The following is a 13,033-nucleotide window of genomic DNA, read 5'->3' on the forward strand; positions in this document are numbered from 1 at the left end:
CCTGGCTTTTTAAGTGTGTGGGTTTGGGTTTTTGTTTTTTAAAGTCAAGTACATTCAGACACTTTTCCCAAGGGAGGGTAACTCCCAGAGAAAACCCCTGCAAACAAAGCAGCACTATGTGAACTCAGAATGTCACTGATTTAAGGAGCATCATCTTTTCAGAGGCTGCAGGATCAGGGTAGGAGTTGTCTGTCCATGTCTGCTGCAGAATTACTGTTATTTCTAAGCAATTCTTCATCACCCTAATACCAGCCAGTACAGTGGGAAAGAGCTGACAAAGGCTGTAGCTTTGTGGTGGGACGTAACTTTGCAAGATGCTGTTGCTTGAGCATCCTCAGATTCTTCCCAGGGGTGGGAGGCTGGAGCATCAGTGCAAAAAAACCCCAGCAGATCCCCACTGTGCAGAGAGACCTGGGTACTGCTCCCGAGCAGAGCTGAAAATAGCAGCTGTGGTGAGCATCCAGCACCACCAATAATATCAGTTATTTGTAAATTCTGGTGATGGGGAAGACTGCTGAAGCTGGGTGATGGGCACTGCAAAGGCAGAGGTACAACAGGAGGGCTTGGATGGGTCTTGTGTCAGTCCTGCTTTTGATTGTCAGCTCTTCTCAGATGACTCAGAAAAATCAATTCCTTTCTGTATTTCTCTTTCAACCTCCGCTTTCCTCAAGGGCTCATACAGATTTATAAGCTCCTTGCCCTGTGCTCTGAAGCTGCGGAGCCTCTACCCTGCTGCCGACCAGCACTGAGCAGAACAGGGATCCTTATACCCTGAATTTTGGTGTAGAGCTGCCCAAAAGCAGATGAAATCCTGCTCCCTGGGTAATTAATTACTGAAATCACCCAGACATCCAAATCTCTGAAGGCAGTGCAGAGCTACATCTCTAGCATAATGTTTTCTTGCAAGCCTTTGCAGTGAGGAAGGGTTGTCTTATATGCTTAGATTTTTTTCCCTTAAGATGTTTTGTATGTGGAATATGCTTAGTCTGATGGCTGAGTTCTGCTAACACAAAAAATTGAGGTTGTGTGTTGTTGTTCATCTAAAAGGTCACAGCTTTTCTGACCTGATGTTTCTCAAATCCCAAACCATCCTGCTGAGTGTTAAAATGACGAATAATAACTGCGGTAGATGGTGAGCAGGGTTTTAAACAGTCTAGAAATAATGTGCCACCTAAATAATTGCCCTTACTTGGCAATGTGTCTTGTTGACATGGCTTGCAGCAGGCAACCATTTAATTAGGATAATTTGATGGGAAAAGGAGAGATCTCCAGTTCTGGGAGATGCCCTGGGACTATAGCAGGGTGCTGGCCTTTACCAGCTTTGAAGCAGAGCAGCTTCTCCTGAGTTTCTCCCACCATTTGGCTGGTGTTTGCTGCTCAGATCCATTTCTCCATGTGGTAAGCACAGCATGGGGGCATCTGTTTGTTTGAAACTTCCCTGTAACAAACGAGATGAATTTCAAGCTGCCGAGGTCATATCCAGATCTGGGTCCACACCTTCACCAGCTACTTAGACCTGATAGCTTAAGTTTTAGCCCTGTATTAGATAAACACGATTCTAAGCTCCCTGGGTGCTCACATGCTTGCAAACATATCCTTAGGGCACAGAATATCAGGTCTAGCATTTCCTTTGGGAGATGTGCATCCCTCTCTCTCTGTCACCCTGTCTCTTCCTCGATGCTCTCACCATCCAGCCATGCAGGCTTCTTTCTCTTCCTTCTTACTACTCTTTATCCCCAGGAGTTTGCTAATCCTGCTGTTTATCCCTCTAGAACATCTCCACATTAATTCCTTTTTCTTGGGTCGCTGCTGTTTGTGGTCTGAATGCTTTGCCGTGTGGCTTGGTACCCAAATGGTGAGTGGAACAGTGTTGGAGATGAAGATAAGAGGCAGCTCTGACCTCCATGAGGTCCTTATCCTTATGCAAAACAGTCAAAGCCAAGTGTTTTCTTTCTCCTAAACCACCTCCTTACTGAGTGCAAGCCTCTTGCCTTCGCCATCGGAGCACTCTGCAATGCCCCCTCCATCTGCAGCCTCATGGTCCTACCTGCCCTGCACCTCGCTGCCTTCCCGCCATGGTCCAGTCCCTGCCTGCATTTCTTCAGAGGCTGCCTGGGTGTGTTTAGCTGCCCATCTATCTGTCCGTTGCCACTCTTATTCCCTAATAAGTATCTTTGTCTGCAGATGAGAGTACCCTATGTGATCTGCCCCATGTTTGGAGGAGAAAGGGGTATAAAAGTGAGATGTTGCCCTCCCTTGAGCATCCTCAGCTTGTGGTGGGCAGGAGGGATGGGAAAGCAGGGAGACAGCAAAGTCAAGCATTAAAAATTAGAATAAACACCAATGAATGTCTAGATTTAAAAATAATAAGCATTTTGGAGGGCAGACTGAGCCCTGGCCATATCTGCCATGTGGTGTGTTGCCTGGTGCTGGTCAGAGAGGAGCCGTTGGGTTGGGTGGTCCTGTCTGTTGTCTTCTCCAGAAATGTCTGCCATATGGGGACATGGAGGCTTCCTGAATCTCTTTGCTTGAGTGATGAGACAGCAAAGTGGGACACTCCTTAGCCTGCCCATGTTGTACAAGATAGTCAAGTTTTCTCTACTGGTGGCTCTGCCTGGTGCCCCAAAACACTTGGGGGCATCTGCATGGGCATGCCAGGGGACCTTCTCTCTCTTTGTCTGTTAGCAACATTAATTACAGAGTAAATTGGCAGAAGTTCCATGCTAAGGAGGGTGCAGCAGCCCTTTTAGGGAGAGATTTCGTGGTAAATAGTTTCCAGAACATCTTCAAACCTTTTAAGTCCTCCCTTTGTTTTATCCTTGCTGACCAGTGCAAACATAACAGCCTCCACTTCATCCAGTAAAATAGTAAAATTCCCAGGTCTGTCGTCATGAGGAGGTTTTCAAAGGAGGTGAGGGTGTGGGATGTTGCTCCGTACTTGCCCTGGAAGGGAAGGGACCACCCTCCATGTTCAGCCCTTGGGCAGCTGCCCGTGGCCCCATGCAGCCAGCACTGAGCCTCCCCACTGTGACCCTGACTGTTATTCTCCTTTTCTATCCTCTGATGAAGCACATAATAGTCTGTGGTACTGTAATAAATGCACTCTGTCATCCCAAAACGATGAGAACACACGTCACATTCCTGGAGCCATGCATAATGGTGGTTTATTTTATTATGGAGCAATGTTCCTGCAAACTGCATCTTTCTCAGCCCCTCCTAGAACTGCCCTACCTGCCTTTTAAAAAATAAGGTTAAAAAACATGTTGTGAAGAGGCAGCAACCTGCTGCTGCACCAGGATTATTCCAAAAGCTTGGGATTGTTGCTGTTTTGACTCTCCCCCTTGGCACTGCAGCTGTCTGCACCAGGAGCTGACCCCGCTTCTGCAGGTGCAGCACCAGAAATCCTGTTCATGGCTGTAGATAGAGGTGGCTGTGGCTGGGTCCTGCTGAATTTCTAGTTTGTGGGCGCCTGGTCTGCACTTCTGTGGCTTTTTGTGTGCAGGAAAATGGATTTTGGTGTGAAATACTCTTAGGAGAAGCTTTGGGCTGCAGCATTTGGGGCTGTTTGGTTTGCAGTGGGTGGGATCCTGAATTTCAGTGTCTACCTCGAGCAGACCTGCCCTTGGTTCCTCCAGCTCCAAGAAGGTGCTCTGGGCTTGGACATCGGTTGTTTTGGAGCACTGGCAGATCTTGCGCTCCCCATGCGCTGCCGTGCCATGCTAGCTTCCCTCTGCACATTTGGGATGCAGGTGGTCCAATGTGACACCGGGATGCAGCAGCACCCACCCAAAATTGTCTCCTTCTGGTGCTACAAGCAAATAACAAAACCCATGTTGTGTAAAAATTAGAAAAAGCATTTATTTTTCTTTGCTTTTCAGTTTCCTTGCTGTGCTGTTTGGTACAACCTGATGCTTATCCTACCTATAGTGAATTCATCACCTTTATAGATTGCCTGAGCTGTTCCTGCACATGCCAAAGGAGCAGAGGAGAAGCAGGAAAATGATACTTGAAAATTGCAAAAAAAAAATTGCGTGGGAGGAGTTGAGAGCAAGCCTGGGGCTTGAAACTACTGGTTTTAATTAACTCAGTTATATTGGATTTTAAAGAGATCCTGGTGGTTCTTCAGAAAGGGCTGTGCTGAATCTACAGAATATTGTCATGAAGAGGTATGTTCCATCTTAATTACAACTAATTAATATGCTTCTGCTCTTGGTCTTTCTATCTGGTTGAATCTACATAAATGGTGAAATTCTTGTGCTAAAGCCAATGCCTTGTATGGCTGAAAGTGCTCGGGCTCTCCATCCTGGCATGGTTGCTGCCCTCACGTAAGTCTTGGAACCATAAGCCCGTACCTAACCCAGGTTTAGGTGGATCCTTACCCAAGCATCTTGCAGCTGTGCTGGCAACTGCATAATCCCATCTCCCAAAGCTCTGGTGATATTTCTCTATAGGACTTGATAGTCTGTCCACAGGACTGTAATTACTCCCTGCAGGTGGTAGGACAGGAACTTATATATCTAATAAAAATAAAGATCTAGTCCATGTTTTTAGCCACTGTGGAGGCAGAGCAGACATAGGCATTGGGGCTGTCTAAGCCGATCATGACTGGGGTGCTGTGCTGCCCAAGCCACTCCCACCAGAGGAACTTGGGCCAGGTTGGAAAAGTCTTGATTTTCAGACCTCTCAGCCCTTCTCAGTATTTCCCAACTGAGAAAGAGAAGGGATAACCCAGAGCCCAGCAGCAGAATGCCATGGGAAGCAAGGAGGGGTCCAGCTGTATGGCCCATGAGTAGGTGGGATGGGGAGCAGCTGTAGGTTGCTCCTCTCCATGGGTCCTTCCTGCACTTGGTGGTGGGTGACCCAATGGTCTGAGTTATTTAGCTGATGAAAGCAGGGAGACAACAGTCAAATACGCAGTGATGAGTAACAGACGAGGGAAGCACAATGTGAAGTGCTGCCAATTAATTGCCACCTGTAACCTTGCATGGCAGGGGGGGGTTGAAGATGTGTCCAAAATATTCAGGGAGGTTTTTTGCAAGGAATTTTCTCTGATACATGAGACACGCCTATGGAAGAAAAGGTTTGGCTTGTCACAGCATATAGATATTTGCAGTATATTACTCATACATCTTGCATGGTGCGCACACCCCCGAGAACTCAAATCCATCTTGCTGTCAGAGGGGAGAAACATATCAACCAAGTGTTAAATCTGTAAGGAGAGTGGTATTCCTTTGCTGGGAAAGGGAAGAAATTGCTGTAGCCGTGAATTGCCCCGGGTCACTATCCCCAAAGTTTATTTTCTTAGGATTTTCCAGTAAATTCCAACATCTCCGTTGTTGGGAATAATTCCAGTAACTGAAAAGTGGCAGTCTGATCGGATAACGCCTGGGGCTTTTGTGCTGCTTCTGATTCGGTAGCATTAGCAAAAAAATAACAGCATTAAATGAAACTTCTAAAACAGCTAATCAGTCTCCATTACAACTTAAGAAGACCAAAATTAAAATATTCTTTTAAAAGCAAACTCTTTATGATTAAAAGCTTGACGGCTTGCACATTTGGAAATTGGAAAAAAAACTGCATTGGGGAAGAGGAGCATTATAAACCTTGTAGTGTTTGTGGTAGTGCACTGTGCTCGTGTTTAGGCTGAGAGATGTATCCTATAAGATCGTAGGAAATGTTATATAGCATAACTGCATCTGCATTTATATTGCAACTGAAAACAGATTATGAAACTATATCAGTTAGGATGGAATTTTTAACTGAGTTTTTATGTGAACTGTATTCTCGCTGTCATTGCATTTTGATACTCTCCAAATGCTTCATGGCATTTAAATGCAATTCAACTTTATAATTTCATTTTATTTTGTCTTTTCTACTTCATTTCAATCTTCTCCTGTTAATGCATTATATTTAATATAGAAAATGCCACTTATGAATATTCCAGCATTATCCTGATGAAATAACCATTCATGTCCAACACCGATGTGGCACCCATGCATCCAGAGCTTGGCTGGCGGGTGAAGTGGGGAGCGCTGGGACATTCCTTATGATGCCAACGTTATTTGCAGGATTGAACACATCCCCTTGATTTCAGCAGGAGCTGCTGAGTGCTTGGCACTTTTGTTAAATCTCCCGGGTGAGTTCAGGAACAGAAGGGCTGCGGTCCAAAGAGACGATTGCACTCTGGCTTTGTCCCATGGGGTGCTGCTGAGGGCATCTCCTTTAAAACCAAGTCAAGCATCCCAGATGAACATCCTCACTGTAAGCAAAGTAGGATGGAGGACGAGGACCTGCCCCACACTGCCTGGCTGCTGGAGGCAATGCCAAGGCACCAGCAGCTGGGTGGTGAGGGAGGGAGGCAATTTATTAGGCAAGACTCAGGCTCGGTGCAGAAAAAGCAGGGTTTACTAGCTCTGCATCAGCTAGCTAATCCCCAGAAGGGCATTCCTGCTTATCCCACGGCATCCTATTTTCAAGATTCTTGGCTGGGAACACTTGTGGGGCTGTTACCCACTCGGCAATGCTTTGAGACATCTGCTGCTCCATGAGGCTTTCCTTCCACATGGTAGTGATGTCCCTCCCTAAATCTGTTTTTCTGCCCGTTCTTTTGTTTTCCTCTTTATTACCATATCTCACATCTCACCCCCGTGAGTCGGTGCGTGGGCTCATCTGCAGTCCCCAGACCAAAGTGGGGCTCAGTGCAGCAGCATCCCAAGGATGCAGGCGGGGTGAACTCGCCTGGCTTCTGTGAAAGGTCAGATCCTGCTGAGCAAATCCTCTGGGCACTGCCCACTCAGGAGCCCTGCGTGCTCCCTGTGCCACCTCTGCTCTGGTCTTGCATCCCCCTGCAGCGCTCGCTGTGGGTTTGTGCCCAGCCGGGGCTGACCCACCAGCAGGAGCTCCCACGTGGGCTCCCCTGGGAGCTCCTGCCATTTAAAAATTAATTTTCAGCATCAGTGCTGGGAGTTGGATCCATGGGAATTCAGCAGTACGTAGCTTGCTGTTACCGGCAGTTTAGGTAGCTATGGAGGGACTATAGATACAGGATTAACTAGAGATAGACTCAGCAGAAGATGCAAACTGGTAACTTTTGGAAATCTAAACACTGTGCTTGGGGTACCGAGCTGGGAAAGGCTTCCTTCACACACTGCTGGGTTATAGCTGTGACCCAGCAAAATAATTAAACAATGTGCTTAACTTCCATAATGTCTCAGATGGTGGAACTGGGATTTATATAATAGGTGTAAGTGTTCTAACAGTGACCTGAAATAACTTTTGCAGGTACAATCTGCAAATCTGTGCTATTAAAGCCACCTGTCCTTTTGCAGAAGGTACTTCAATACCATGGTGACAAACAGCAAATAAGTTTTTTGGGAGCAGCAAGTGCTTTGCCTCCTGGAGCACTGAAGTATCTCTGTTTCTAATGGTGTGTCTCATGTCTTTGCTTCCTGCAAGATAATACAACCACAGTCTGCCATAAGTGCAGCATGAGCATGGTGGGCAGGTTTCTCTGCAGGGATCTGATGGTGGGACCACAGCGGGCAGTGAGGGCTGAGCAGGGAGGAGTGGAGGAGTTCTGCAAGGTTGCTGACATCTCTCTCTCTGTGCTTTCAGGGTTACCTTTCTGAAGGCTTAGTAACAAAATGGTATCGTTCCCCCCGCCTCCTCCTCTCACCAAACAACTATACCAAAGCCATCGACATGTGGGCAGCCGGCTGCATCCTGGCTGAGATGCTGACAGGAAGGATGCTCTTTGCTGGTAGGTTTCTGGTTCCCATTAATTCATTTGTTTCTTTCCTCCCTCCTTCCTTGCTACCTGATTCTAAGGCTTTCTAGCATGGCAGGGGGAATTCTGGCTGGCCAGGGTCAATGGTGCCCCTGTGCCGAGCCTCACTGGGCAGGGATAGTCTGCTGCTGAAAGCAAAATCCCAAAGAAAGAACAATTCTGATGAAATAAGAAAACTTTTTTCTGTTTCTGGGTTTCCAACAGAAAATAAGAGCTTTTTGTTGTGAGAGAGGATTCTAAAATATGTAATAGGGTGGAGTATATGGACAGGAGATAATGTGGCCCTGTCCCAAGAGGTTTGTACTCTATGGTGTGGATCTGAATCATGATTGGTGTCTTCAAAGTATTTCTTTTCTTTGAGGGAAGACATTTGAATGCCACTACCTATTTTCAGCCATTTCCAGAACTGTTCTATAAAGTGGGTATTGGAGTTGTAAAGGTGCAGCGCAAGGAAAAGACAACAAAAAAAGCACTGGCAAGGAGTGCATAATTATCAGTGCAGCATTTGAAGCTCCACTCTGATGTTCTTGAGAAGCAAATCTTTATTTAATACAATTCCCAAAGTGCTACTGTCAGGAGCAAAGCTGTGCTTCCCAGGCTGGAATGCAGAGCCATTCATTCAGGAATGAAGCAGTGGTGCTCTGCCTGTTGAACGAGCAGCTGCCCTGGCCAAGGTCTGTAGCAATGCTCCTCCTTGGTTGTCTCTCTATCTCCCATTAGTGTTTTGAATGACAAGGTTTAACGCATTTTGTGAGCAGGTGTTTGCAGAGTTGTGTAAATAAATAATTAGACCCATTAATAATGGAGAAGGACATTTTCTTCACAAATATTGCAGTACGCTGTGGAGCTCTGTAGCCAGTGCTTGATTGCAGCTGCTCTGTTGCTCCCTCCCTGCTCCTGCTTACAGCTTCCATATTTCTTTTGTGAAAGCTGAAAATTAATCAGTCTGTATAATTTTGAAGAGATCATTATAATCGCTTCCCTTTCCTTCCTTCCTCTTGTCCTCTGTCTCCTCTCCCCAAAATTTTCAAGTCCAGGGACATTGGCTCTGAAAATTGTGCATCAGACCTGGATGCTCCTGCTGCCTCCTTGGGATATATTCCAGGAGTGGGGACATCTCCACATGACACTTACCCTGCACCTGCAGGGGCATTTTCTGGTCTCACTGGGAGATGCTGCATGTGAGTGAGCTCCTGAGGCAGCTCTGCCAGATGCCCCCCCTTGCTAAGCTGTGGTTTGCACTGTGGAAGAGCCTCCAAGCTTTTTGGGTGGAAGTAAACAGGACAATGCCTGTCCAGGGCACCAGACCCAAACTAGCCGCAGGTAAACCAGCACAGCAGAAGCAAACCCCAGCGCAAATGGCAGGGTCCTGGTCCTGCAGGAATTGTACAAGACCAGAGCAATACACTGCCTTGTATTAAACTGGGTGTAGCTGGAGTCCCAGGGAAATCCTCCTGGACTCTTAAGTCAGTTTCTGTTCTCCTGTACTTGTTCCTAGTGTCAAACAGCAAAACAAGACTTGACTTGTCCAGGTCTTCCTCTGACCATCACCACCATGTCATAGCACTCTCAAAACTAGCCAGCTGCAACAAGGTCTTTTACCATCTCACACCAACACACTCTTCATACCAGTCCCTCTGCTGCCTTCTCCTAGTCTCTCCTCATCCAGAGCACACTCTCTCTTCTCTTACTTCTTCCTCAGCTGCTGTCTCTTCACTGGCTCTCAACCACTTAACAGAACCAGCCACAGATGCACCTTATCTACATCAGCCAACCCACTGCCCCTGAAGCCAACCCACAGTTATATATTAATGTTAATTATCCCAGTTTCCTTCCTCTACACCACCATAGCACCCAAGCACTCATCTTTGTCCTGGCTCTTCAAACTGTGCTTGACCATGTCTCAGCCCCAGTTTGGCTTTGTTGCTGTTTGTGGACCCCAGGGTAGAGGTTATATTGGCTGACACCAGCTGTCTATCACCTATGCATTCGAGCTGGTCCTTAAAGCTCCCTTCGTGGTCGAGGCAAAGGCAGCTCCAGGATGTGGTTCATCTGTCCTCTGTTAGCTGTCTGTCTTACATGAGACTGACTGTGCCTTAGAAAGTTATTTTTCCAATACTGCTCATCTGGAGAACACACTGAAGTGCCCATGCTGGTGTTACACGTGGCTACAAGTGAGATCAATCCCATCCTGGCTGCCCAGGCAGGATGCCCCAGAGCAGCCATATGGGAACCTACTTTGCAGGTTGGTTCCTAAGAGTCTGTAGCAGGTTGAGAATAGAAGATGGGACTTGGCAGGTCACAGACTGGGCTCAGCTGGATACGTGCTGTGAGCATCCCTGCTTCTCTGCTTTCCAGCCCTGTGCAACCACTTAATGCATCCCCAGATGATGGCAGGATACTTAGTTAAAGGATGTGGATCAAAACTGAGGCTCAAAATACATATTCCTTTCAGGTTGCTTTAAAAATAGTCTGTACAGTTTTTATGGGAAGGTCCTGGCCCTGTGCCCTGTTTTCCTGGCCTCCCCCTATACCAGTAAGTAAAGAAGAGCCAGGGTGGGAGCCTGGCAGTGGGGCAGTGTGCCTGTGGTATCCCATGCCACGTACCATCTTTCATCTGCTGGTGTCCAAAGAGGAGGAGAATAAAATACAACCCCTCAGAACAGCTAAAATTGCCAAACATTTGCATGCCAGCATGGATTGATTTTTTGCTTTTCTCCGCTTAGAAAGAGTTTGCCCCTGGCCAGCTGTAGCCCCTGTCACTGCAGGACAAGGCTTTCAGAGAGTCCTGGGTCACTAGCAAACACTTCGTGGGAAATAACAGCAGTGTAGTTCCCAGAAAGTTGCAAACCTCCTGTAATTGCCTTACACTGGATAAATTGTTTTTTGAGTATGCGTCAGCAGTACAATTTAAATTGAGTGCTTAGCATAAATCAATATAATTAACTCAGTAGTCTATCTGGGGTGCTTAAGCAATGCAGTTAAATTAAGGTGATTGGTTATTAGGAATAGATTAGAACTGCTTTCACTCTCCTACACCAGTTAATAAATACCCAGTAAAGAGGGACCACAGCACCCTTGCCCTCCCTGCAGCCCCTTCTCTGGGGGGTGCGGTGGCAGGAGCAGCTTTGGGTTTGGCAGAGCCCCGGGAGGCCACAGGAAGTTTGGATAACCCAAAGCTCACAGGAGCGTAGCACTTCTCAAACAGCAAAAATCTGGTTCACAGACCTTTGGAGAGGTCCCCACCACGAGCAGCGTGGGGAAGAGCATCGGTAACTGAGCGGCTACAGCTCCCTCCAGCGACTTTTCTGCTCTCTGCTGCTGATGCTTATCTGAAAGCATTGCCAGTGGAAGCAAGAGAAAATAGGAGAAAAAGAAAAGTTGCCTGTCTGCGTGGATTTCTGTGAGGTTCACCAGTGGGGCTGCGCCTGTGACCAAGAGTTGGGAGGTGGCATGGTGGCTTTTCCCATGGGAGCAGTACTTGTTCCCAGAGGATTTACCAGCAGGGCTTGGGTGCTTACCCGGGATTTGGCTGCAAGCCCAGGGAAGGGTTTCCTTTTCCAGCACATGACACAGAGCTCCTTGTTCTCTCCTTGGGTAACAACAGCTCGTTGCATTTATTCTGTCTGTAGTTTGCGTTTTTCTTTTCAGATATTAATGCCTCCAGAAGGTCCCTAGGAATTACATAAATAGAGGATATTGGTGGAGAATTGGGTTCCTGAGAGCCATAATTCAAGCCTTCCAGCACTGCAATAGCAGCTCCTTTATGTGACTAAACACGGTGCCTTTCAGCTGCCAGTTAACTTCAGTGAGCAGCGGGAGCTGCACTGAGAGAACAGCCATAAAGCCTTTGTGACCTTTAATACCCTGTAATTTTGATCGCAATTTGGGAATTAGCCTGACTAACAAGATGTTTGTTTCCTGATGGTCATCTTTAGTTTCTCTTGGAGCCATGCTGCAAACCTCTAAATGACCTACAATTAGTTTTTCTGTAGGAAAGTGAATTAATTTACCTAGGATTGATACTGAGAGGGTGTCCCTCTGTATTTTTTGCTTTTCCTATTGCTCTATCCTCTTCTGAGGCTTTGTTCTGAGCAGATGTGTGGTGTGATGGTGATCAGCTGTGCTAATGTCAATGTTGCTTTGGGGTTGTCCAAGTTCATTGCCATGTCTTGGCTCAGAGCTCTGCCATTTGGGGTGAAAATGGCCACGACTGCATTGAACCAAACCTTGTTGGAGTGATGAGGCCATGATGGATGGAGACCCTTTCCCAACCTCGATGTTTGGACCCACCTTGCCCAGGGTGGGTGTGTTTGGGGTCAGCTCCATGGATGTGAGTCTGGAAACCTCCTGCAGACCCACAGGAGCTCTGGGCTGGGGAGGGCAGCCCATGTGAGGTGCCAGGGGCCTCCAAAGGGACTGGGTGGCCTGAGGACATCAAGCCAACAATGGTTTCCACCATCCCCTATGAGGTGGCCTCTCCACCTTCCCTGCAGATGTTGACACAGAAGGCTCAGACACAACTTATGCGACCAGTGTGATCAAGTTAGGGCCCCTTTATTAAGGGATACACAGCAATTTATACACTAGCACAAAGCACACACATTGCTTCTAGATTGCTAATAGGTTAAAGCTGCTTGTCTATTCACTCTCCTGCACTCTATGATTGGTCACGGCATGGTATACATGCTCCTCACCTACATTCTGTTTTGACATTCTATTTTCTTATTTTTCAGTCCAACTCCTTTATCTCTTTCCCACGTACAGTTCCTTAATAGTCCAACCCTCTTATCTCTCTGCCAGTACACAGTTTCTTTGTCTCCCTTGGCCTTGCATATGTCCTTCACAACAGCTGCAGCTTGTTACAGCTTTGGCCTGCTATTACAACAAAGTTACTTGGTCTGGATTGCTCATAATATGCCCATTGTCTTCTAGCCACTCCACATGCAGACTCATCAGAAGTGCTGTGCCATAAATGAGCTTCACTCCTCTTGCTGTGGATCAGCCAAACACTGCTTGCCAGTGAAGCAGCCTGAAATCTGTGACTTGAACAGCAGGGACTCAGTAGCCAAAAAATCCCTATTGGTTTGTCTGCCCCAGCCAGCTCTATGTCTTTAACGGATAGTCCTGCCTCTAATGACAGAATATTTATAACTGGCATTTCTGGCAGACAGAAGATCAATAGTGCAACTCAGTATTCCTGCCAGGCTGCTTCTCTGTACACATAGGAAGCTGGAAATCAGCTGT

General features: G+C 47.0%; 1 protein-coding gene across 12 annotated transcripts in view; it reads left to right on the forward strand.

Annotated features, from left to right (window-relative positions):
- The window catches only part of LOC119140751 (mitogen-activated protein kinase 4-like), a 47,078-nt gene that overhangs the window by 25,071 nt on the left and 8,974 nt on the right, over positions 1-13,033 (forward strand). For 10 of the 12 annotated variants that reach the window (XR_005101695.1, XM_037372315.1, XM_037372321.1 and 7 more), the window contains one exon: positions 7,615-7,759. Coding sequence is in view for 11 of the 12 variants with exons in the window: in XM_037372315.1 (XP_037228212.1) it covers positions 7,615-7,759 (145 nt within the window). In the remaining variant the exon portion in view is untranslated. Of the gene's footprint in view, positions 1-3,956; positions 4,167-5,919; positions 6,137-7,614; positions 7,760-13,033 lie in introns of those variants that run through there. The other 2 variants (XM_037372323.1, XM_037372324.1) reach the window with 2 other exon arrangements.

The sequence above is a fragment of the Falco rusticolus genome, chromosome W (genome assembly GCF_015220075.1).
Source record: "Falco rusticolus isolate bFalRus1 chromosome W, bFalRus1.pri, whole genome shotgun sequence".
In the NCBI taxonomy this organism is placed as follows: Eukaryota; Metazoa; Chordata; class Aves; order Falconiformes; family Falconidae; genus Falco; species Falco rusticolus.